The 27,011-nt window shown below is 45.9% G+C and overlaps 1 protein-coding gene across 1 annotated transcript; it reads left to right on the top strand.

Annotated features, from left to right (window-relative positions):
* Positions 1 to 1,474: 1,474 nt before the first annotated feature.
* On the top strand, positions 1,475 to 26,279 carry LOC146770462 (bystin-like). Its single transcript, XM_085640433.1, has 7 exons — positions 1,475 to 1,803; positions 9,780 to 9,936; positions 14,594 to 14,732; positions 15,886 to 16,019; positions 16,533 to 16,693; positions 24,296 to 24,398; positions 25,582 to 26,279. The coding sequence occupies exons 1-7, from the start codon at positions 1,533 to 1,535 to the stop codon at positions 25,928 to 25,930; spliced, it is 1,314 nt and encodes a 437-aa protein (XP_085496559.1). The 5' UTR covers positions 1,475 to 1,532; the 3' UTR covers positions 25,931 to 26,279.
* Positions 26,280 to 27,011: the final 732 nt, after the last annotated feature.

The following is a 27,011-nucleotide window of genomic DNA, read 5'->3' as shown; positions in this document are numbered from 1 at the left end:
AGTTAGCCAAGGCTTGCTGTGCATGACCTCCAGCTGTGCACAAGAGGGCCTGGCTGCACAGCCTGACCTACGGACAGGCCCTGAGCCCAGTCCTTCGTGGTTAGTCAATCAATACTGCAGATTACCTTTAGCAAAGGTTGGCGGATGGGCCTATGCCAATCTCTCAACAGACAACATCTCCCCCCACCCCACTACTGATGGCTTTCGGCTGGGGAGCCCGATCTATGGTCAAGCCAGGCATACAACGCTCCACAAGTTTCCAAACACCTCAGTGCGCAACCTACCGCTGTATGCAGCTGGGGTTGGATGAATGGCACAGTCTTCAACCAGGACGTGCATCGAAACATTTGTGAGAAATCAACCCCCACTGCACACGACTTTCAGCCCTTCAGAGCGGGGATTAGCGACAGAACGTGGCCTGTATGCCCTGAAGCCACCCATTTAAAGGCAGCCAACCCCCAATCTGGCTGGTGGCAGACTCTTTGCTCTTTCCTCTGCAATCAATTTCTGCTGCAAACAGACGTAGGCCCCTTTTTTCAAATTTTTTTTTACGGTTCACAGTCTAATGTCAACACCACTATCATAGATGATATCATCGGTAATGCAATCACTGCTGTGATCACTGATGCCTTTGGCCATGCGCAGTGGGAGTAGGTTGAGAGCCGGACCAATGGCCATGGCCTGTACACAATCCTGCACCAAACATGACCTCTAAAGTAACAAGCATTTGCAATGCAATAGGTCTCGCATTTATACGAGTTTGAGCTATTGGCATTGTAAATGACAATGCTTTTTATTTAAGTTTGTTTTTTTTACAACATAAATAAAAGGCACTGTCATTTACAATGCTAATAGCTCAAACTCTCGCAAATGCGAGACCTATTGCATTGCAAATGCTTGTTCCTGTTTGCATCCGTGGTAAGATATTTTCCGTACCAATATTGTCCAGATCCTTAAAGTGATGCATGGCAGGATGGGTGGTGCGCGTGCAACTATACATATTGACTTCATTCAGAGAAATGCATTTCAATTCCCCACATGAATGCCTGACACAAACATTCAGGAGTTATATATAGGGCAAGATTGAATGAGGTCCAACAAATGTATCCAAGATAGATGTACCTAGGGAACGTCGGAACTTACACTCAAAATGTTTCATGTCCAATAAAAACCAGCATTTGCAATGCAATAATAGGTCTCGCATTTACGCGAGTTTAAGCTATTGGCATTGTAAATGACAATGCGTTGTATTTATGTTTAAAAAAACAAAACATAAATAAAAGGCATTGTGATTTACGATGCCAATAGCTCCAACTCCAGTAAATGCTAGACCTGTTGCATTGCAAATGCTTGTTTTATTAGAACTGCGAGAGTTTCGTCAAGACGTGCAGGGGTGTGTTCCTTGCGCTGACGTCAGTGCTGTGGGCGGGATTAGGAGGGAAGGGAGGAGCGATTGGCTGCCGCTGGTCGCAGACAGTGACGTTGTCAGAGCGCAGGGCACGTGTGTTTAACGGCCACTGGGACTAACGGAGATGCCGAAGGAAGGCCGTAACCGGGGTCGTGGAGGCTCGCGGGCCAGCGCTGCTTCGCGCGGCCCAGGCCTCGCCGAGCAGATACTGCAGGCCGACGCTCCACGGGAAGCGCGCGCCGGCAGTAGGGCCCAGCCCTCTGGTCCCGAGGAGAGCTACGTGGATGACAAACTGAGCGGACGCATCCTGCGCCAGGCCAGGGCGCAGCAGAGAGAGCTCGAGGAGGAGCATGGCCCGGGAACGGGCCCCCCTGCGAGGAGAAGCACAGTGCTTGGTACGAGTGAGATGGGAACTATTAATTAAGGCAGAACCATTGTCGGGTAGACGGGAATAAGAAGACATTAGGGCTAACGAGGTATGGCAGAGCTGAATGTGTGTTGCAGATTAAAGTTCTACCTTGAAGGAAAACTAGAGCAGGATATTTTTTTTTTACTTTTAAAGTTTTATATAGCGCTAGCTTGACCCGTAGGTATCGGAGAGCTTTACATACATACTGTAAAGAAAAACAGATGGAAATTGCATTGCATAGTAGGTGGCAGTAAGGAAGCAAAACCAGGGATATGTGATTCGGAGATAACTCGTCCCCTGTTCTCTTTCTGCAAGTGAGCGTCCCCATTCTTTAAGAATGATTACAGTGTATGGAATCTTTCATTGTAAGAGCGTAGTTGTGCATCATTACTAGTCAGCTGTAGTATGGCAATTGCAAGGGCTTTAAGGCGCAAGAGAATGTGACGTTACTCCAAAGCTGCCAGCTTCGGAACTGGAGAACGAGGTTCGAATCTCGGCGCCCGGTCAGTGCCCTGTGATTCTTGGCAAATCACTTAATCTCCAAGTGTTTAATAAACGAATGTGAGTGACATTGTGTAATGTAACTGGTGCTCATGTAAGTGCCTCAAGTATCTTAGGTTGAGTTCCTGCTCTGAACAAAAAAAGAAGAAAGGGAGGTTGGGGTCTCTTAAAAGGTGTGGTCATTGAAGCTAGGAATCCTGGTGCAGGGGCGTCACCTAAAGCATGTGAACTAAAATCCTTTGGCTCGGTCTATTTGTACCCTGAGCCCTATTTGGGTATCTCTGTGAGTTTTCTGTTATTGCATTCAAACATATAAACCAAAAAATATCATGCCTCTAAAAAAACAAACCTTGGTTTTGCTAATGCTTGTTTCTAGCAAAGAAACGTGTAACCATGACTTTTAAATTCGAAGTGAAAATGTTTCAGTTTTGAAAATACGAAACTAAATTAAAAATAAGTTCTCTGCATTGGAATAGTGGGCTTTGAAGTTCCTCCCTCATGGTCTCACAACTTTTCTCTCTTGTCTCTCGCGCTGTTTCACAGCTGTCATCAATGTCTTTTTTCACTGTAGACTTCTGTTTTTATTTTTTTAAGGTCTCGGCTAGAGAGCTCATGCGCTGTCTCAATGAGACATATGTTCTATCTGTGGGCATACAGGCTGCCCATCTTCCTACCATTGGTAAACTTCAGTGTCGCTCTAGTTTCCTAGAAGCCATTCTTCATGCAGGCGTCATGCCCTCTTCTTGTGTTTGGCTCTCTCATAGTTCATGGACCTAATACATGTCTCCTTACACTATTTTGCCAATAAATGTTTTTCCCATTGTTGCTTACCCATCTCCCCATACCCTCCTGCTTGACCTGTCTTCCCACTACTTTTCATGTTGCTGCTTTTTTTGTGTGGATGATCGATAGTATTGGAGCACTTGTTCTGTCCTCCATATTGCCATAGTACTAACGCCAGCCGACTGTTTTGGAGCACTTTCAGTGCTCACCAGTTACATTACACAGACCTTCCTTTTCGTAGGCGAGGGAAGCTTAAGTGATTTGCCCAGAATCAAATTGTTCAGCTAACCCTGAGATTTGAACCTGGTTCCCCTTTCGGTAGCTCTGGCTGTTACGCCACATACTCGATTCATTTCAAAGCCCTTCAACTGTTTCTCACTATCACTTCCGTTCAGCAAGACACTGTCAACACTGAACAAGCACTTGCAAAGCCAATAGATCTCGGCAATGCCCAAGTGATTGACCTTGTCAATGGGAATGTCTTTTAGGCATGTTTTAAGCAGAACACCTGCTGTTCAGCATGGCTGACAGTCACTGAAAAAAGTGTTATGATGCAGCCAGCGCAGGCCATGTCATAACGCTTTTTAGGTCATGCCTAGCGTTGCAGCGCACATGCGCTTCTTGCTCTGCTAGACATATTGTCAATGAGATTTCAGAAGGGGACTTGAAGCCCCACCCATCACTTCCATTGGGTCGCATCAACGTTTATGCTAAACAGTGGCTTCCTATTGAAAAGGATGCTTTTTTGTTATCGCCCTTTCTCCTTTTCGTCCGGCCCTAAGAGCACGCACCCGGTTCACGGCAGACAATGGAGTTGCTCAGCCTGCTCTGCTCTCTCCACCCAGCATCCCTCTCCTTGCACTGGTTATCCTAACCTGGGCTGCTGCAGGCATAGATGTGTCAGCCATTCAGTTGAGACTGATTATGATTGCAGCAGATGGGCTGGATTTGACAGCCAATCCTAAGCAGTTTCTTTAGAGCTGGGGGAACTAATAGGCCCCTCTTTGCAGGATCGTGCAGGGATCGGGCAGCAGCGGCCCTCCCCGATGTGGAAGGTGCCACCTCCCTCGCCAGCGGCCCTCCACGAGCGCATTTTCAACATCCTGGAGCCTGAGAGGAGCAGCTCGCCAGGCACACAAAGCGAAAGGAGAAGCCGGGGGTGGGGAGGGGTGTGAAGCTCAGCCTTCTGGGGCTGCGCTCTCTGGCTTGCTGCTGGTCTGGGCCCGCTCCCTGCCTGGAAACTTTATCCACTCTGGCTCCTGCCCCCTGCTTCCTCCAGAGTCGCTCGTTCCACTCTGGGATTACAAAGTTGTGGTTGCAGGATGCGTGAACTCCCTGCTGCCCTGACCATGTTTTTCCACAGAGCAGTTAAGCAGTTATGTCCGCGCGCTTCCTCTTTCCCAGAGAAGGTCTACAGTGTTTGCACGCTGCCCTGATCGCTGTCCAGCCTCGCGCCCCCTCCCAGCACTATTTCATAAATTTAGTGCCAGCTTCAGGTTGTGCGTCTTTGGTATGATACGTCATGCTGCCACGGTTGCTGCCCTGACCTATGCATTTATTTCCAATGCACATGTCCCCCTGTTTTGGAACAACATATTGATTTGTAATTGAAAAGTGCATTTGTGTTAGTCTTATCCCATGGTGTTTGAATTGCTATCCTCAACTCACACAATTCTTTGACGTAAAACCGCATGGTGGTGTGTGGGGGTTTCAGCACATTCTGTGTTTGTTTTGATTGTGTTTCTGTACAGATTATGACTTTGCCAGGGTAGCTGTATACAAGCTGCCATTGCTGTCCGATTGTTGCACTGCTTCGCCCCATTGCCGGCCACATTTTATTTTGCTTTGAGACTCTTTTCTGGACAGTGAATGGACCCTAAACTGCAGCTGAATAATTCTGCGTCCTTGTGAGGAAGTGCCAGGGCTGAGACTGGCACATGGGTGACACGGTTACGCATTATGCTGGGCAGAGACTGGCACGGAAAGGGAGCTTTCCGCTCCTTTACCCTACTGTGTCCTGCTCAGCCTATGAGTGGACATTTACATTGAGGGTCCAGGCTTTGCTACTGTATGCTTGTACCCCTGTGAAGCCTCTGACATGCACTATTTTAGTAAGAGTGGCTCTGTGCTGCCCCCTGCTGTGCCTGTGACTGGCACCGGAGAGGGGGTTCCCCTGGGCCCTGCTGCTCTAGCGGGACAGATTAGGGATTGAGACTCTACGCCCTACGTCACCCTGATTAGCCCAGGACTAGCAGTCACATCTACTGCTATGCTGTGCTCTGCTGAGCCCAAAAGTATGGACGGAATAGTGCGGGGTAGAGGAGGGCTGGCAGCTCTGTTACACTTAAACCACGGCTATTGCTGGCACCGAGGTCAGAAAGGGTCCCCGTCTCCACTGTTGTATTTTGCCCCACACTGTCAGTGTTGTAGTGCATAGGAGGAGTCTGCTGCTCGACTGAATACCCTCTTCAAACTAAACTGCTCTGCAGCTGAACAGTACCTACGCTGGCCTGAGACTGGAACAGGTTGTACTTTTAGCCTTTCAGAGTTGTAATAAATGTTCTCTAGCATGGATGTGCGGATTTTGCCTAAGCTGCTGCACTGGAATACCCTGGAATGAAGGAAATTGTGACTTTTAGTAATAATGTGTATGGGACACTGGCCAAATATCCGGATTAGAATTACTTGCTCTGTGCTTAAAGGGGCATTTCATGACATCCACGCTAAATGCACAGGAGAGTGTTCCCTTGGGCTCCAAGGGGGTGGTGCAAAGTGTGCTGCAGGTGTTTGCTCAGGGGTGCAGCAACTGCAGTTGCACGGGGGCCCAGAAGCTCGTGGGGCCCATTGAACCGTGCCAATGCTGTATTTTACTGTCCGAACCGTGGCCACAAAGGGCTATTTTGTTGCTTGCAACATGGTCCATGGCACTTGCTACGTTACTCCCCACCTTAGACCTGAATAACAGCGCACAGCTCTGCGCACACACACACCCACCCCACTTCGGACCTGAATCATCATCAATCAGCTCAGCACACACACACACACACCCCACGCACACAGCTCTGCGCACACACACCCACCCACCCCACTTCGGACCTGAATCATCATCAATCAGCTCAGCACACACACACACACACCCCACGCACACAGCTCTGCGCACACACACACACCCACCCCACTTCGGACCTGAATCATCATCAATCAGCTCGGCACACACACACACACACATACCCCACGCACACAGCTCTGCGCACACACACACCCCCCACTGGTTTCTTGGTTATTCGAGGGACGCACGTGGAAGCCATCAGGTGCTTGTCGTGCTGGACGTGCAATGTTGAGGCAATAGTGAAACGGTGCGATAGCTGTGCCAGATGTTTACTAATCATCAGTCCATGACGCATGCACTGCCCACAGTGCTTGATGGCGCCTGGCATGCCACATGTCTAGGTATACAAATCCTGTACATCTAGCAATACAACAACGAATATTATACAGTCCTGTCCCCCTGAACATTGGAAAACAAGCATAGGCATAGCAATAGGTCTCGCGTTTTCGAAACATTAACATATTAGTATTATAAATGACAATGTCTTTTATTATTGCAGGTTTCTTTAACAAATCATTAAAAGACATTGCCATTTACAATGCCAATAGCTCAAAATCTCGCAAGTACGAAACCTATTGCATTGCAAATGCTTGTGTACCCTTCCTCTTCGTGAAAGGACCAGTACCATTTACAATACCGATAACTCGCACTAGTGCAAATGCAATGCTATAGATTTTGCAGTTACCAAAAAGTTAGCTATTGTCATTTTGCATTAGAGCATTTTCTTTGTTTTTTTTACAAAGGCAATTTTTTTTAAACCATTTCAATTACAATGCCAATCGCTCCAAATAATGTAATTGCGAGACCTACTGCATTGTAAATGCTTGTTTGTGTTAGGAGGGGCGAGTCAATCATCTCAACATGGGGGGCGTAGGGACTCTGTGTTGGCTCAACATCCTGTGATTCTGGACTTTCAGCCATGTTGAACAGCAGATGTGCTGCTAGACAACATGGCTAAAAGACATGCACATTGACATGGCCGAGACCTGTTGGTATTCCAATGCTTGTATTGTTAGCTCTTTCTAATTACCCCCAGATCTGAAACCCACACCTTCACCTGCAAACATTGCATTTTCTTTTCCTTTTGTCACTGTCCACATTTCAGCAGCTGTGTACCTCTATACGCTTTTGATTGTCATCGCCTGGGGCGGTCTGCAGAGACACCATGGATTGGATTTGCATGTAATCTGAACACCTTTACGACCCACTGGCTAGCACTATGAGAAAATCACACTGCCTTCAGCCTAAACTCGAGTCAGTCCTTGTCCTTCACTAACACTCGCCTACTTGAACTGTCTTACCCACCTACTTGAACTTGCCCAGACATCTAGTGTTGGTTCGGTTTACAGTAAGCACTTTACAATTGCATGGAAAAGCCCAAAGAGATGCATCTGGAAAAACAATCCCTTTTTAGGGAATGCAAGATGAAGTATAACTTGAAATCTAAATGAGGGCTGCATATCTAACATGGGTAACATTAAGGCGTTTAGTCACTTTAGAGAAATTGATCAGTATTTTGCCTGTTCGGTTGAGGGTATTAACACAGGGCCCTGTAAGTACCAGTTTTAAAAGAATAAGATCTGGTGTTGACCCAGACCTTTTTGATTTGACTAAAATTAGACCTGAGAAGACTCACTGCTTTAAAGCCCTCTGCTTAGCTACTCCAGTTGAGTGGTGTTGTGGCATAAGGATGCATTCTGTCAGAGCGAGTTGGGAGACCATGTGAAAAGCTGTTTCAGCAGAACGCTTAACTGTCCTTCAAAGATCTAAAGAACAATAACAAACTTTTTAGATCCTTTTTTTCAAACTTATGGTCTCTCAAGGGAATTTGGTGAGAGACTGCCCCCTGGAGAAGATATGTATGCTCTTTTATTGAGATTGAAATGTGTGGCCTCCAGCAGGCACATTCATTTACAACTCCCCAAGCTGTTCTACATGGATTAAAGAATGTTGCTGGCAGGATAATGCAGATCTTGCGGGAAGCAACCGGAGCTACCTTACTGTAAAGCGGTCAATGACTTGCAGCATTCGTATATCTATTAGCTACGCGCTCTATCGACAGCAGGCACATCAACCTGAGTGGGAATCATATTGCCATTTGTAAAGTGCAGCCTGCAAGTTACTAGCTTATTTCTGCTATAAGAGCATTAACCCACCTGGCCATATTACTAGTGTTAGATATTGTGATCTTCAAATTACACACAACTTTGGCAGAAGTGCTCAGAACGCTGTGTTACCGTATTGTTACACAGTTCTGAACAAAAATAATCTTAACTCACAGAGAGTTCAAGTGTATCCTAGGCTTCTTGCATACAGCAGTCAGATGTCTTGGTGCTTGATCTTCTTCCTTTCCTTGCATTTCCTGTTTATACGTGACTCTTCCTTCCCTTATCCTTCCTTTACTGAGTCTCCCTCTTTCAATCACAACCTACTTTTCCTCGCTCTTCTTATCCCATTCCTTACCTACTATTTTCCCTTTTCTCATCCGTGCACATCCACCCTTCTCTACCCCATTCCCCCCGCCTCATTCTTCACCCCTGAAAAAGAAGTGAATTGGCAGCGCATGGATGGGAGGTGAGATATGGGATAGGGGAAGGAAGGAGAAAAGAAGATCACGGTCTTCCATTCTCCTACCCTCCCTAATCCCATATCTCCCCTCCCTTTCATGCGCTGCCACTACTTTTCCCTCCATTTCTATTGCCCTCTTTGGCTCCCCTGCTTATAGTATACCCTTTACTCTGTCGCTATCAATGCTTGCGTCAATCTCCTCTACCATTCATACACTTCGCTTCTGCCCCTTCTTACCTTATTTCTCTCCTGTTAACACCCAGAACTTGCTTTACCCATCCCACTCTTAGCCCCATTCGCCTCGTCATGGGTTCCTACCCATCCTATAATCATCCATCATGTACCACATTCTTTTCCTTTGTGCAGCTGTCAGTGCCCTATCCCACAATCCACCATTGTAATCTGCAGACCCATGGTGCCAGTTACCTTTGTCTACTACCCAAGCTGTGGTTTGGAAAAGTAGATGTGGAGCAGTGACTGGTGGACTGGTAAAAGGGAAGTAGTAGGTTAGTTACCTGGTACATCATGACCAACCTAACTTCAACATTGCATATCTGAGCTAGGCTTCTCTATGGGGTCCCCATGCACAGTTTGCTGTATTCCTGGTCTGGAAATGTCTAGTCTTCCTGTCTCTCTATTTAAATTTTCAGCAATATGGCCATCCTCTTCTCGCATGCATGTCCTAGACAAATGTAGTGGGTGTTGCTTGGAAACAAAATCCTAGAATTCCAACTGCTGTATGTGCCCCTTTTCCCAGCAGTAGTACCGGACTCCTTACTGTACATGGACCCGTCTTTGGGCTGGCTCTAAGCTTGCTGAAGAGTGGTGAGATGTTGGCAGAGAGTCTGTAATCTGTGGCTTTAGCCCCCCCCCACCCGCTTTGATATTTAGTGACCACAATATTACCCGCATTAGATATCAATCCAAGACCATCGGTACCTTCCTATAGCACCCCATATCCATGATCCATAATCCCTAACTTTGCTACATTAATCCTTCAGGTACTGGGGCGAAAGAAGATTCTGACTCCGATGATGAGTGGCCTTCTCTGGATAAAGCAGCAAATATGGATCAGGGGGATTACTGCGAGGACCTGCAGGTAAACCCCGAAGATGAGGCGGCCATTGAGAAGTTCATGAACAAGAATCCACCGATAAGGTAAAGAGTAAAATATTTATTTGTGTAGTGCTCCATATTAAGCCAGTAAACTTCCATATTCTACACATTGTTTTCTAAAGAGGATCATTCTAAAGAAACCTGTGATTTCCACCTCGGATCCAAATAATTTTTGGATGACCTTAGACATAGTGTAGTCAACAGGATAGGGGAGCCTTAAGTTCACAAGGGCTGTCGGCAGCGTTCAATACTTCTGACAATGCCATCCTGCTCTCCAGAGTACAAGAGACATCTGTGCTGTGACTGGTTGTCAGCATGCTGGTTTGAGCCATTTCTGACATGCTGTACACAAACCATTTTCCTTCCATCCTTTAAGCTTCAGTCTAAGTTATCATCTTTCGGGTTACCACAGGGATCAGTATTGTCTGGTACTTTTTAACATCTATTTGGTCCTCAGAGTGTAACTCTCACAGGCTATGGGCACACATTTCTACATGTATGCTGATAAAACGCAGCTTGTTTTTAAACACCAGCAGTCAGATTGCTCTGAAATGGCCTCTGTACATGCCCTATTTGATCTGGCAACAATTCTCACTAGTTTGCCAGTGGTTGGCCACAAACTTACTGAAATGTATTCCAGCAAAAAACAAATTAATAACAACCAGTAACAAGGTGAACACAGTGCTTCCTTGTATCTGGTCCAAAGACATGAGATCCTGTCCTACATATGGACAATTGTGTGTGTCAGCGTCGTCTCACTGGAACCCAGCAGACAACTGAGGGTGAGATACTTTGTCGTTGTCGGCTAGTGAAAAAATAAAATCGACTGAGGCGTGAAACAGAAAATAACCAACAAAAAAGTTAAATGAAATACTAAAGTAAGCAAAACGTCTAAAGGATGTTGCACTAGTTCTGGGGGACGGTAAGGGGTTCAGTACATAAGGTGGGAATTGGATGCTTGAATTTCCTTTTATATTGAAATTTTTTTTTTATTAAAGAGCACACTACACAGATTAAAATTGAGGAAGACATCCCTGTCCTTCCCCGGAGTTAAAATCAATGACACTGCATCACAAAATATTAAGCTAAACGCCGTTAGGTATTTAACTCTGATTGGCCCTAAGGGTCCTAAATTCTTGATTACTTTTGCAAACCATTCTCGTTGTGCCTTCGCACTTTCACCTTTGCTCCATACCTGGCACCTCGGTTTTTCATGATCAACCTCACAAAGGAAGGATTATGCTGCTGCAACTTGAACTAAGTCGCTGTGTTTCCCCACCTGCTACCAGACAGGGAATCGTAGGCTCCCTTGTTGAGAGCCACTATCTTTCTCTTATGGCCCTCTATATTACTTCCTGTGGAAGTTTTGAATGCCTTCGACTCACTTATTAAGTGTTGTCTACTAGACCTTGCATGCCCTGTCTGTTGCAAGACATATTGTTAGCTTACAGTGGGCTTAGAGCCTACTATTGATTACCATTGTCTGTTATTAGTGTCACTCATTTATTTGCTGCTTATTAGTCAGTTTCTGTGGCCTTTCCTTCGTCTGTTTACACCTCCCCTGGAGTATGAAAACATTACTTGGCCTTTCACTGCTCGTTTTTCATGAACTACTTTCTTCTTTTTTTTTATGCAGTCCATGAGACTGCAAGTTTTCCTGCTGTTCCCCCGTGTACTACTTCTCTGCCACTCTCCATGTTCCTCTCACATGTGTGCTTCTCGCTCCACTTTGCTCTCTGTGCCCTCCGGGTTTGCTTCCGCCTCCATCTGTGTCAAATCTGCCACCCCCTCATGTTGCTTCAGCCCCCTATACCTTGTTGCTTCCCCACATATGCTTTAAACAAAGACTCGACCCCCCCACCCCCCCTGCTTTAGGTCTTGTCTAGGCAGCACTTGCGCTGTCTCTTCAAAACATTCAGGAAATCGTCATGAAGCTCCGCCCACTTTGCTCTCATCTTTCTAATTAGCTCCTTTCCATGTCCTTTGTAAATTGTGGCTTTCTATTGGTCAATAGTCCTAGTAGTCCCTCCTTAGTACCGCCTTGTCTCTTCTTGTAACCTCTCTTGAGGACAGCCGCGCTACATTTGTTGTTACTCCCTAGGTTTTAATTACAGCCTCAGAGCACTATTTTCTTAAAGGGCTTTCAGGCAGGACACGCTTGGTCCTAAGCAAGGCTGGCAGTGGTTACGGACTCATTAGGACATCTTGCTTTTATATAAGACCACCTACGAATTTCCCCTCATCAGCTCCACATAGATTACAACCCAATCCTGAATTAATATATTCTATTGCCACATTTCAAAGCTACTAATTGGATACTCTATATGGATAGCTATTTGAATGTGCTCGTAGTACAGTCTTGCATGCAATGCATTATGGGTAGGGTGGATTTACCATATCTTCTGCAGGGTGCAGTACCATATGTGGCCAACGGAAGTCCCAGACCTCTTCTGGCTGCATATGGTACTGCACCACATGGCTTAAAAAATGGCATTTACAATGGCATTAGCTCCAACTTTGCAGGGTGCAGTACTGTATGGGACCAAAAGAGGCCCCCAGGGACCTCTTTTGGCCACACAAGGTACTGCACCCTACAACAAGGCTAGGCACAAAAACATTGGCATTTATAATGCCAATAACTCCAACAAATGCGAGACAAATGTGTTTCCAGTGCAATAGGTCTCACATTTGTTAAAGTTAGAGCTGTTGGCAGTGCAAATGCCAGTTTTTTTTTTTTTAACAGTTTTTTTTATTCCACTGACAGTAATGCTATGCAAATATATTAACTACTCTGGTAAGCAGATTCATACGCAGCCCCAACCCTTTAGCGATTCACACATCCCAGCCTAGGGAGTGAAAGGCTCTGGGAGAGTGTCTCAAGGATCAATGATTGGAATCTTCATAGAGAACCGGAGAAGTTGTGGTCATCTTTGACGCCATCTGACTCCACCCTCTAATTGCCATTTGATCGTTTGGTTCATATCTTGGAATATGATTGCCCCGTTAGTCCATGGTACAGGGCCTGTTTTGCACATGGGTCTGCTATGTTATCTTGTTGTGTGGTTTGCATATTCTATGATAGTCACATGTTGTGGTTAGTGGTAGGAGATGGTTTTTGATTCTAGTAGTGTTAGTTTCCATGAGTTTAGGTGTGAACCTTATCTTGAAGATGGGACGAGCTGGGTTTTCAGGCATTTACAGAAAATGAGATGTCAGTCTATGTAACAATTGTGTTTAGAAACACAATCCCCAAATTTGCCTGCTGTAACCGATAAGGATCTCCCACTTAAATGGACTCCGTAGTAATGGTGAAGAGGAGCTGTGCAGCCATTTATCTAAGGTTGCGCTTTAGCCTTTATATTTTGATTTTGCAGTGGAGAAATTCAGTCCAATTTTATGACTTGCTCTGTGGGTAATACATAGTGATTTGAAAGTGTAGCGGAGTGATACTGGTAGCTAGTGATGGGCTTTTAAGAATGATGTAATGTTTCAGCAGTTTATGTGAAGTTAGGGGTCTTGTGACTGCATTTTCTCTGATCTTGCTAGGGGAACCAAGATAGAAACAGATGGAGTAATCAAGTCTTGAAAGGGTAATGAACATAATAACTTGGTAACTTTTGCAATGAAAGCTGGGAATGGGAAGAGGCACTAAAGAGAGGTGAAAGCTATTTTGACCACATATATGCATCTGGGCTGGCAGTTAGGAGGCACAAGTCCTCCTATCCTCTCTTGGGCTAACCTCTTCTCCAGACATGCCTTTTAAGCCTTCAGCACCCGACTTTGCCCCTGGTGGCATTTCATAGAAAAACTTTACATCGATACTGTGATCGTTGTATATCTTTTGATCTGTGAATAGCTTTTGGCCTCCTTGTTGCCTGCACCAGATCTTTCATTCCCCGCCTCTCTGCCCCTCCCACAAGATCAACTTCAAAATCGAGCCATTTAAACAAAGTGATCCCTGCTGTACAGAAGCAAGCAAAAAGCGTTGATTAAGGAAACGGACATGATTATTGGAGGTTTGCTCTAGCTCCTTCTGGAGATCTATGTACTCTGGCACACTGACAGTTACTGTATATAGCAGAAACTACACCCATTATTATCCCAGAACAGGACATACAGACGGTCCTAAGAAATCGGAGGTTCCCGGAAAAAGTGAATTAAATCATTCACTGACTTGGTAACCTGATCAAACATCTGAAAATTCAAATGTCCTGATGAGAACCTGTAAAGTCTTTCACATCTTTACCACCGCTGTATGTACAATACGCTATGAATATTTAATGACACATCTGTATTATCTTTGTTAGTGACTACCTTGCTTGAGTGACTGCACAGCACTAAGCTGTTGTATGGCATTTTGTAAACAAATGCTTAATGTTCTTACAAAGAGTAAAACTAAGACATGTCAGTCGGGCACCACTGTTATCGTAGTTGCAAGTTCTTTGATGAGAATTATACTCTCAGTTGAAAAGAGCAGTTACCCAGAGTCCCTACACATAAGGGGCAGCAGAAACAAAGGTTGCTCTATTTACGTCAAAGGGAAGCTTCTTCACTGACTATGGGGAAAACAGACTCCTTGTCCTGTGATCAACGCTGCAGGACCAGACCGGAAGACACCATTATAATTCATAGATTTATATAGCGCGGCTGATCACCCGTGATGTGCAATCCCAGCTCAGTGGGCTCTCTTCTACTACAGGTGGACGCTGGCTGATATCATCATGGAGAAGATAACAGAAAAGCAAACTGAGGTGGAGACGGTCATGTCGGAGGTGTCCGGTCGGCCAATGCCACAGCTGGACCCCAGGATACTAGAGGTGTACAAATGTGTAAAGGAGGTAATAAACTGGAAGAGAGTGGCTCTTGGTCAAGAGTTTTTCAGTAGACTGTGTGACATTTGATACAGGTGGCTAGTAGCATTCTGGTGGTTAGGAGGCCCAAGTCCTCCTAACCTCTCGTGGGCCACCCTCCTGTCCAGCTATGCCTTTAAGCCATCTGCACCTGACTCTCTTCATGGTGGCTGTCCTAGACAAGCTGCACATGGAAGAACATGTGATCTGCTGGTTTCATAAAAAGAAAGCCACATTTTGTTTTCTATAGGAACATAGTGTGTTACGCAGATTTGTAGAGCGCTGTATCACCTGGCAGGGTATCCTGGCGAAGAGTAGGTGAGAATCTAAGCACACCTACAGCCTAGTGGGACTACTCTAAAAAGCTAGGTCTTCACCTTCTTGCAGAATTCAAGAAGTGAAGAGGCTCTTATGGGCAGCTCCAGGTTGTTTCACTGTTAAGGAGCGATGGAGAAGGCTCCAGGAACATAGTGTGGGTGCTTCGTAATTCACAGTTTGAGAGCAGTGTCTCAAATAAGAGTATCAGGGATATTCCCAGATATCAACGAGGTTAAGTAGATGTGCTGTGCCAAAATGTGATGGGGAGCAGAACTAATGCAAGTACAAAAAAACAACCTGAAGAAAGTTGTAGCTAAAACAATGAAAGGAAATTACAAAGGTAGAGTGTAAATTGAGGCAAGCAGAAGCTGCAACTTAGTCTTTGACCTGTTTTCTACAACTCCATCGTTAATAGGGACTCTTAGCAATAGGTAGTGTGGTTTAAAAAAATTTTTTTTTATACAAGCCGTTACAGTCCATCTGATTCTAGAATTGGACTTCTTGGGCAATGTTTTCCCAATTGTATTTGACTGAATACTCTTGCATTAGTAGCCATTGTTTCTAGACAGGACTGTCTTGTGATTGCATTTTTTTTATCGCGATACTGGGGGGGAGGGGGTGGGGTCTGGTTTCAGATTGCTTTTGCCACTTGGAGTCACGGAATACTGGGAACATGGTTGGTGAGGAAACTTCTTTTCATACTGGTTGGGATGTGCCAGTATCTTGTTCTTGAAGAAAATGTATTCCTTTCCCCTTCTGTATTCTGCAAATGCCAGATCTTATATTGCTTTCACCGTCAGTAATGCAAGGCCTTTTTCTGCAGGTGCTTTCAAAGTACCGGAGTGGGAAACTCCCCAAAGCCTTCAAGATAGTGCCTGCTCTATCCAACTGGGAACACATTTTGTACATCATGGAGCCAGAATCATGGACAGCCGCCGCGATGTATCAGGCCACTAGGTGAGTATAAAGGTATGTTACGGAATGTCTCTTTATAGTTGCTTCTTTGGGTACTGGAATTAGAAAGGTGAACATATTGCTGCTTGTGTCAGTGTTTAATGTTAAATTTTAAGGAGTTTTCCACTCTAATAATGCCATCAACCCCGGTATGAAAGCGTGCATTATTTATGCATACTCTGATGTCTGATCCGCGAGTTTCCTCTAAGCTAGCTCTTAATAGTTGAGGCAAAACCTAAGCCAATTGACATGTAGGTGTAACCCCCACCTATTTCTCCTCTAAACATAGAAGTGGTGATTCTTGGCATACCTACAGTGACACTTTTCCCCCTAAAGTCCTTACCTGGTCCTCCTAATACTCGCGCATTTTTACAAAGGTATGTTTCTCCAACACAGAAATAAGCAGGGAGCTTCCTTTTGGAGTATAGTATAGTAACGTGTATAATGCAAGAACAAAAGTCTAGAAATCCTCTATTTTGTAATGTGCACGTCATTGTCTTTGCTGCTTTCTTGTAGGATATTCTCTTCAAACTTGAAGGAGAAGATGGCCCAACGATTTTATAATTTGGTCCTGCTGCCCCGAGTGCGGGATGACATTGCAGAGTACAAACGTCTCAACTTCCACCTCTATATGGCCCTCAAGAAGGCACTGTTCAAGCCTGGTGCTTGGTTCAAAGGTTTGTTCTTGTGAATCCCTGCTTCTTAAGTAGTTCTGTTGAACATAGTTCCCAGTCACTGCTTAGCACACATCGAGTACATTTCATTGGTGCCCCTTTTACATGTCCTAGTATTGTTGTTTGAAAGAAACATGAAATGAGTCTATTGTGCGAATTGATTCAAATCTAAACTTCTGAGCTAAAAAATGTTGTATGGACAGAAGACCTGCTGCTGCAGTTTTGGTCATGAACATCCATGCCATTTATATTAAATAGTGCAGACTCCATCTTGTTTTTTTAAAAAAAACATAAAAATGAAGAAAAAAATCTTTATTCGCATCTGCTTGTTCTAAAAGTCTTTTCTTCCTGTGTCCAACGCATTTTATCCCTTAACAGACTTCTTCGGGGCTTAGTATAATGTTGGTATACGTATCAGCCGAAGAGACCGAGACCCACACCCCTTGCCAGTTACGGGCTCAGATGCCTACATATGCTTGGACACGACTCGCTGCCGACAGTTCTGAAGAGGGAACAGTGGAATTTTGACATTTAAACATTGGATATTCCTATATTATTAGGACTAGACACAGATCGCACAAGAGTACTGAATATGCTACTTACCAGTATGCATCTGTTCTTGGCATGTAGGGCTGCTGACATTCATATCTGTGCATAGATCACCGCCTAGTTTTGGGTCCGGATGATTGCACATTGTTGTCCTGGAAGAGTCTTCGAAGTATCACGAGCTAGGTGACTCCTCCCCTGGACCACAGTGCGCATGGGCATCCTCTCCATCCTTGGATTGTTTTTCGCCATTGTGGCAGTGATGGAGTAGATACAGTAAGTGATGACCATGCTATACAGTCATTCTGAGTGCTGCAACCTTACAGGCTCCGGGGAGGAGGGTGGGCGATATGAATGTCAGCAGCCCTACATGCCAAGAACAGATGCATACTGGTAAGTAGCATATTCATTTCGAGGCATGTGGGCTGCTGAATTCATATCTGTGCATAGAATAGATAGCAGTACCTCCGTTAGCGGCGGCTACCTGTGCCAGCTGCAGCAGTCTGAAAAAGTTTTGAGAACAGCCTGTCCTACAGCTGCCTGCTGTTTTGAGTGTACATCTACACAGTAGTGTTTGGTAAATGTATGTATAGTGGACCATGTGGCTGCTCTACATATTTCCTGTAAAGGAATGTTTCCTAGGAAAGCCATGGACGCCCCTAACTTTCGTGTTGAGTGGGCTCGTGGGGAATCGTTAATGTGCGTTTAGCTTTTTGATAGCAAATGTGAATACATTTAACGATCCATCTGGCTATAGCTGCTTTGGAAATGGAGTTGCCCTTGTGTTGTGGAGAAAAGGCAACGAAAAGTTGTTTTGTTTTCCTAAAGTCCTTAGTTCTGTCTATATAGTACATGAGGGCCCTTTTTACATCTAGTGTATGGAGCATTCTCTCTGCGACATTTTGTGGATTTTGAAAGAAAACAGGCAGTTCAATAGTTTGATTCATGTGGAACTGCGATGTAACTTTGGGCATGAATTTGGGGTTGGTACGTAGTACAACTCTGTTTGCGTGAACCTGTATGAATGGCTCTTGAATGGTTAGTGCCTGGAGTTCACTAACTCTTCTTAACGAAGTGATTGCCACTAGGAAGGCTACTTTCCAGGTGAGGAATTGAATCTCACATGAATGGAGAGGTTCAAAGGGTGGACCCATTAATCTGGTGAGGACCAAGTTGAGGTTCCACAGTGGTGCTGGTGGGTGTCTTGGGGGGGGGGGGGGGGGATTACTCGTTTGAGTCCCTCCAAGAAGGCTTTGATGGCAGGCACTCTGAATAAAGAGAGGTGCTGCCTGTTTTGGAGATAGGCTGCTATCGCGGTTAAATGGATACGTATTGAGTTGTATGCCAGATTGCATCGGTATAGCTGTAGGAGGTAACAGATGATGTTTTGAATGGATGCGTCCAGCGGGTTAATGTCATTGTTGTTGCAGTAAATGACAAACCTCTTCCATTTAGCCGCATAGCAAGCTCTGGTAGTGGGTCTTCTGGCCTCCTTGATGATCTCCATACAGTCAGGTGGCAGGTTTAGGTAGCCAAACTCTAAGACTTCAGGAGCCAGATTGCCAGGTTCAGCTGTTGCGGGTGTGGGTGCTGAATTTCGCCATGGTTCTGCGTTAAAAGTGCGGGTTTGATTCGAAGCCTTTGATGCGGCACCACGGAAAGTTCTAGAAAGGTGGTGTAACATGGTTGGCGCGCCCATGTGGGAGCAACTAGGATGAGTGTCGGTGAGTGTTGTCGCAGTTTGCGTGCCACCAGCGGTATTAATGGCGCTGGGGGAAAAGCGTACGCAAATCTGCCGGACCAGTTCATCCATATCGCATTGCCCTGTGACTGTGGATGTGGGAACCTGGCGGCAAAGCTTTGGCATTTTGAGTTTTCGTTTGTGGCGAATAGGTCTATCTCTGGGTGACCCCACTGTTGGAAGTACGGTTGGAGAACTGACGGATGTAGCTCCCACTCGTGCATCTGGTGGCTGTCTGCTGAGCAGATCCGCCATCTGGTTGTCCTTGCCGGGGAGGTGTTCCGCCATGAGGAATATGTTCCTTTGAATGGCCCACTTCCACATGCTCTGAGCCAGATGAGACAACTGTGGAGAGTGTGTTCCTCCCTGCTTCTGTATGTAGTACATGGCAGTCATGTTGTCCGTCCGGATCAACACGACTTTGTTGCACAAGTGTACTTTGAATGCCTTCATGGCGAGGAAGATTGCCATCCGTTCCAGAACGTTGATGTGCATCTTCTTTTGTTGTGTTGTCCATAGTCCCTGCACTGTGTAAGTGAGTACATGAGCTCCCCAACCCTGGAGAGAGGCGTCCGCTGTCAGTATTATTTGTGGAACAGGCTCTTGGAACGGTCGGCCCTTGCAAAGGTTTTGTGGATTCCACCAATGCAGAGAGTTGTATGCCCGACCGCTCACCAACACTAGGTCTTTTAATTGCCCGTGAGCCTGATTCCATTGACGTTCCAAGCACTCCTGAAGCGGGCGCATATGTAATCTCACGTGCGGGACTATGAAAATGCAGGAGGCCATCATGCCTATTAACTGCATGAACACTCGCGCAGGAAGGGAGTGTTGAGGTTTGAACTTTGAGATCAGCAGTTGCATGCTGTTGATCCTCACTAAATTTGGCTGAGCTGTGGCTGCCAGAGTGTTTATAGTCGCGCCCAGGTACTGTCGTACGTGTGCGGGTTGGAGATGTGATTTTGGGTAATTTAGTGAGAATCCCAGACTGTGAAGAAGGTGAATGGTGAGGGACATGTGGCTGGCACATTGCTGGGCTGACTTTGCCTGAACAAGCCAGTCGTCCAGGTAAGGGTAGACGTGAATGTGTTGTCTCCGTAGATGTGCAGCCACTGTTGCTAGGCACTTGGTGAAAACCCTGGGTGCTGTTGTTACTCCGAAGGGGAGAACTTTGAATTGATAGTGATGTCCCTGAATAGTGAACCTGAGATATTTTCTGTGTGATGGGTGTATGGGTATGTGGAAATACGCATCTTTGAGGTCCAGTGTGGCTAGGAAGTCTCCCTGACTGAGTAGCGGGAGAACCTGCTGTAGGGTGAGCATATGGAAATGCTCTGAGAGAATGTGTTGGTTGAGGGGTCTCGGGTCTAGTATAGGTCTGAGCGACCCATCCTTTTTTGGGATTAAGAAGTACAGAGAGTACACCCCTGTCCCCTGCTGGTTGACGGGCACAACCTCTATTGCACCTTTTTGCAGCATACTTAGCACTTCCTGCTGCAATAATGCCAAGTGCTCTACGGACATAGGACGGTGCCTTGGCGGTATGTTGGGTGGAGTGGACGTTAATTCGAGACAGTAACCATGCTGGATAATGTCCGTGACCCACCTGTCTGTGGTGATGGTTTTCCACGCAGACAGGAACCGTTGGAGTCTCCCCCCGACAGGTGTTATGTGGTCGGGGGGAAGGGAGAGGGCAGGGCGTCACTGTTTGTTTTTGGGGGAGGACCTGGTGTTGCCGTAACCACGTCCTCTGCCCTTGGTGCTGGAGCCAAGATATCCACCTCTGTTGGTTTTATCATAGGTACTTTGTGTGCCCCCTTTAGTGTACTGCTGCTGTGACCCCTGACCTCTAGCTGCTCCTCTACTCCCGGGGCGACGAAAGGAGCCACTACGAAACTGCTGTATTTGCAGAGCCCCCATTGATTTCGCAGTGTCAGTGTCTTTTTTAATTTTTTCGAGGGTAGTGTCAACCTCGGGGCCAAATAAGTAGTCGGTTGATTTAAGATATTGTTCTGAATCTCCGGCTTGAAGCTTGAGATTCTCAACCATGCGTGCCTTCTCAACATGATGCTTGTGTTGATTGCCCTCGCCGCTGTGTCGGCAGCATCCAGGGCGCACTTGATGGATGCATTGATAAGGAGTTGTCCCTCCCTGATGAGGAGCTCCGCAGCCTCTTTATATTCATCTGGCAAATGTTGGAGTAGGGATTCTAGTGTGTCGTAGTGGGACCTATCATAACGGGCCAGGAGCGCCTGTGTGTTGGCAATGCGCCAGATGTTTGCTGCTTGTGCTGCAATTCGTTTGCCTGATGTCTCCAGCACTTTGGACTCCTTGTCTGGGGGAGGAGCATCACCTGTTTGCGAATGGGCTCTTTTGCGAGCATTAGCAACCACCATGGAGTCCAAAGGTAACTGACCCCTAATGTACATAGGGTCTCCGGGTGCAGGCTTGTATTTTTTTTCAATCCTGGGGTTCAGCACCCGTGCCCTGGTTGTTTCCTTAAAAATGTCTTTTGCAGGTTTGAGAACTCCTTTTAACATGGGCAGAGTTTTGACAGTTCTTTCGGAAGAGGCGAAAGTGTCCACCAAGAAGTCTTCTTCGACAGTGTCAGAATGGAGTTCTACTCCATGATTGGCAGCAGCCCGTTCTGTGAGGGCATTTAAAGGCAGCAGTGTCCTCTGTGGGAGATGTCTTTGTGCTGTAAAGCTGCGTGTCATGGGTATCTGGTGCGGTACCCTGGTCTGTAGGGTCATCCCATGCCTGATCTGGGTCTTGCAGGTGCTCATCAGGATCGACATCCCCAGGGTAGGTGGTATTATCCCCTACATAGTCCTCTATTGCGTCTGTCTCTGAAGGCGTAGGAGAAAAGGACTGTGGATCCTGATGGGAGGGTTGAAAGTGTTCATGAAGCACTGGCTCCGACCCTGCTGGCAATTTGTGCTTGAGAGGGATTTTGTAGGAGTCCAATCCTCTCTCTGGCGTGATTTTCCGCTTGCGGAGCATCAGCCTGCCAGTGTTGGCGTCGATGGAATTGTGGCTGTGAAGGCTCAAAATCTGTGTCCAGTGGATGGGGACTGTGTCTGGCGAACACGTGTCCGAATTTCGAACATTTTCGGCGCCGTGGAGGGCGGCAAGCCAAACGGGATGGTGGTTGGCGCCGAGGGTGCTTTTGGAGCCTTGTGCGTGTCGGGGCCCGACGTAGAGCGGAGGGCTGCCCGTTCCCTGATGCGTTGCAACGATGCCGCGACCTGTTGCACGGAGAACGCAGATAGCTCCTTGGAACCGGTCGGCACCTTGGAGGTAGGTGTGGATGCGGCACCCGACGTTTTTGCAGCCATGGGGTCATCGATCCGAAGGGAGGTATCGACGCTCGTTGTTGTCGACGACTTGGCAGGCGCCGCTGTTTTCGACGTCGACGCAGACTGGGTGGCCACCGTGATTTTGGTGGTCGGGGCCGATGTCTTCGGTGCCAGAGGCCGAGGCGCCTTGCGGGGACCGAGGGCTTTCTTTTTGGGCTCGGCACCCATATCCGCTTTGGTGAGCTCGGCACCGAAATCCCTTTTCGTGCGTTCGGAGCCGATGGCCTTTACCGGCGTCGAAGGAGTGGAGGGCTTCGAGCCGATCACAACCAGTTTCACTTTTGGTTTCGATGGAACTGGTGCGACGATTGGTTTCGGTTTCGCTGAAGGGAATCCAGTCGTCTTCGGTAATAATGGCTCTTGCGAAATGTTCGAGGCCGGGCCTGAAGGCGGGGCCGAAGAACCGTGAGATTGATCTTGGGTAAGGCCCGAAGGCGATCCCTCGACCTGAGCCTCAAGACCGACGTATGTTTTTGGCCTCCGTATCGACGGGTGGGCCTAGCTCCTCGCTGGAGCTATCTTCCTCGGCCCCAAAGGCCTCACTGTAGTCTCCTACCTCTTCGACTTCTTCTCTGTGAAAGATCACCTCATCGTCGTCTTCCGATCGGGAGTCGTGTTCGGAAGCGGGGCTGGAGTCTACGTCTTCCACGCTCTCTGCGTCCTCGTCGCTAAAGATGTTGGCCGGGGCAGGCGCCGATTGCTGCGCCTCTAATCTTGCCGCCCGTCGATTCCGGAGAGTCTTCTTGGAGCGGAATCGGGCACAGGCCATACATTTGGACTCATCGTGATCCAGTGAGAGACATTTGTTGCATACCGGGTGGATGTCGATGTGTGGGTATTTCGCGTGGCATAAAGGACACCGTTTGAATGGAGTCCTCGATTCCATCGTCGATCGAAGTTCGATGTTCGGACCAAGCGGATCCGAAAAGCTGTAAGAAGGTGCTAAAGCACTAAAGAAAGTAGTCGATACCGAACGGGAACAGTACCGACAAACTAAAGGCCTTTTGGCCTTAAACTGATTTTTCCTAACTTGAGCTAAGATAAGCACATCCGAACCCAATGGCGGAAAAAAACAATCTAAGGATGGAGAGGATGCCCATGCGCACTATGGTCCAGGGGAGGAGTCACCTATCTCGTGATACTTCGAAGACTCTTCCAGGACAACAATGTGCAATCATCTGGACCCAACACTAGGCGGCGATCTATGCACAGATATGAATTCAGCAGCCCACATGCCTCGAACATGGTACTTTTGAAAGTTCAAAGAATGCTACAAATCTTGTTAACTCACTCTCTTTGGCTGATACGTCAACATTATACAAGGCCCTGAAGAAGTCTCTGTTAAGGGACGAAACGAGTTGGCTGCAGGGAAGAAAAGATTTTAAAAGAACAAGATGATGTGTTTTTAAAAAAAAAAAAAATTTACAAAAACCAGGGTGCAGTCTGTACACTATTTATTTTGTAATGTCCATATATTGAACTAATGAATTGCGGGTGCTGACCATCTTTGTAGTTTACTTTATGGAGCTGCGTTCCTGTGTGGAAGATTACGAGGTTCATCTTCCCGATTGATGCACCACTAGTTTTAACTAAAAACCTTACTCAAAGTGTTGTGTGCATTGATTGCTTCAGCCTTATTTTGTAAATCACTCCTTTAAAACTGTTTCTGTTCGTGGAAATCTGAGAATGTAGTTTAGCCATGATTGTTCCATGGTTATGCTGTATGTTATTTTTTTTCTTTCATTGTGTGTAGATTGACTGGTGGGGTGTACTGTTCTTTTATAGAGATTGCGGTAACATGAAACTTGAATCTATTGGCTAAACTGCCAGGAAACACTAGGGATAGATCATGGTATTTTTAGTCTGTGTTAGACTGTAATGAATTTTACCAGTTCTTCCACTGTTAGAACACTCTAAAACGTCAAGTAGAGCTCACTGAGTTACTCTTTTCCTTTCCAGGTATTTTGATCCCCTTATGTGAGTCTGGCACCTGTTCCCTGAGGGAGGCTGTGATCGTGGGTAGCATCCTTACCAAGTGCTCTATCCCAGTCCTGCACTCTAGGTAATGACCATGGTTCTTGATATGTTCTTGTCCCCTCCCCTTGAATGCCACTTATAAATGACTGAATCTCCCTTCTACTCTTTTCACCCTTATTAATAAACTTGGCAGCTTGGCCACCTTCAAAAACCTCTCGCCTCAGAGAAACAGGACTAATAATATACAATTGCATACAGGGTGCAAAAGTACACACATGCAGTAGAAGAATGGTAGAAGCAGTATGTTGTATTTTTAGAAAGACTAGGCACAAGTTTGAAGCATTCTTTTTTTGTGAACTGGGGTACAGACATTTACTAATTACTGGTTTTGGAGAGCTACTGAAATTACTTAATCTTTTCCTTACATGTGCACACGTATTGAAGTTTCAGCAGTACTGATTAGATTCCAGCAGATATTATTGAAAATGCCTTAAACATGTATAACTTATATCCAGGTTTGGTGGGAGTCTCATTTGTTGTGTAAACGTGGACATGGTTGGGTAGACAATCAAGAGCCAAGTTTGTTTCGGTGCATATTCGTACCCGCTCCCTTGTTCCCCCACCCACCCCAACTGGTGGCAGGAATGATGGGGTCTGTCTGCTAGTCGTAATGGCTCTTTTCTCCCTCCCTCAGTGTTGCGTCCCTTCAGGTATTACGGCTTCTGGTCCTGTAGGCAGGCAGTGAAGCTTTGCTTCAATCCTGTTGACGTCCAGCTTAACTGCCGGCTAGCAAAAGTCTTTGAGACGGTAACCAAGAGACTTAAAAACCTGTCGTTATCTGAAGTATGTTAAAAATAAGAGTACAAGGGCTTCAGGAGGGAGCTCCCGAAAAAGGAATAATAACACACTATAGTTGTACAATTATTTTTACTTATTGCCCAAAGGTTAAGAAAATGCTTCTCACATGTAAAATTAACTTAATATCTTACTTTAGTTGCACTCGCATTTTAAATCATCAAGCCTCAAATTTGAACAATGGACTTGGTCAAGCTGGGAAATTAATGGTAGTTATTGTCAGTTCAGCACTACTTGAAATACAAGAATCCAGGAGTATTATTTTTTAAAACGGCCAGTTGCACAAACCGGGAATATTTTATTTATCTTTTTAATGCTGTTTTTAAACGTAATAATTTGTGTTAATTATGTATTTGCAAAGATTTTAATTAATCAAGCAAAAATAAACATTATCTTATCTTACCCTCCCTCAGTGCTGCCATGCTGAAGATTGCAGAGATGGAGTACAGTGGAGCCAACAGCATCTTCCTGCGTCTCCTCATAGATAAGAAGTATGCACTGCCCTTCCGTGTGGTTGACGCTTTGGTTTTCCACTTCCTGGCTTTCCGTTCAGACCAGCGGACGCTGCCCGTTCTTTGGCACCAGTGTCTCCTCACTTTTGTGCAGCGCTATAAGGAGGACTTGTCATCTGAGCAAAAGGAAGCGCTACTAGAACTGCTACGAACACACACTCACCCACTGATCTCTTCTGAAGTGCGTCGTGAGCTGGTGAACTCTACCTCGAGAGACGCAGAAGGTGCCCAGCCCATGATGTTTGAGTGACCAAGGAACTATGTGCCCATCAGACTGCAAACTGATCTATTATCTTCATGCTCTTGGTGACTCAAGCCCTTGTTTGTGGTGGATTTGCTGTGCTGACTGACCTTGATATGACTACTACAGAGCTTCGGCCTAGACTCCTGTTGCTGTTTTGAGATAATAGCCGTTCCTGGGTTACAAAGTTGTGCCCCACTGAGGTTATGCTAATGATTGCACCAGCTGAAGAGTCAGTCTCTCATCTCATTGTACCAGGTTTGGTTTTGGACATTCGAGGTATTACAGTTTTGCAAAACAACTTGTAAGATCTGTGGAAATGTGATGAGGCAATAAATGTTGAGATTGTTGGTAAGAATGGTGTCAAGCAGGACTGAATTCTGGAATTGTGTGGGAAAAAAAACAGATGGGGGAGGTGTTATGCTGTACAGGCATCCGTTTCTCACCTCCTCTGATATAGCTCTGCCTGATTTCTCTGGTATTCCGCCGTGCAGCATACGCGTTTTTCTAAAAGTCAGTGCACGCTGAGGCAGCATCGCTGGGTTCTGTGGCTCGGTTGCCTCTTTCGCCACCCCCACGTTACCCTATTAATTGGAAAGCTGTAACAAATAACTGTAGTTCTGTTTTCTACGAAGGAGTGACTGCAAACTAGGAGCTGTAACTGTTTAGTCTAGGCACATAACTAGCTTAAACTGCAGGCTAAGCTGCTCGGCTAACTCCACCCATCTAAAAAAAAAAAAAATTTGATGAAGGACTTGACTTAAACTCTGTCTTGGTCCTAGAATGCAGACAAATTAAGATGTAGCCTATATAGCCTAAGCCTTCCTTTATTTGTGACATGTTGACAGTCTTTTAATTGGTTACTGTGAAATTGTTAATTAAACGAAAGCTGGGGCCATTTTATTGAAAATGGTATTACAAAAATAATGTGTGTATTGGTACAATATGACCTTGTAAGCATTGCTTGTGATTATAGATCAGTCGGCGACTAGTTTGAATAATTTGACTGATTTATATGTGAATCTAATCAGTTGATGTAAAAAATAGTTTGTTACAAGGGAGGTGAGTTCAGAAAGTTTATCAGCGTTTA

This window comes from Triturus cristatus, unplaced genomic scaffold (genome assembly GCF_964204655.1).
Source record: "Triturus cristatus unplaced genomic scaffold, aTriCri1.1 SCAFFOLD_205, whole genome shotgun sequence".
NCBI lineage: Eukaryota > Metazoa > Chordata > Amphibia > Caudata > Salamandridae > Triturus > Triturus cristatus.
Note: the sequence above shows the minus strand (reverse complement) of the source record. Positions and strands in the feature narration are given on the sequence as shown.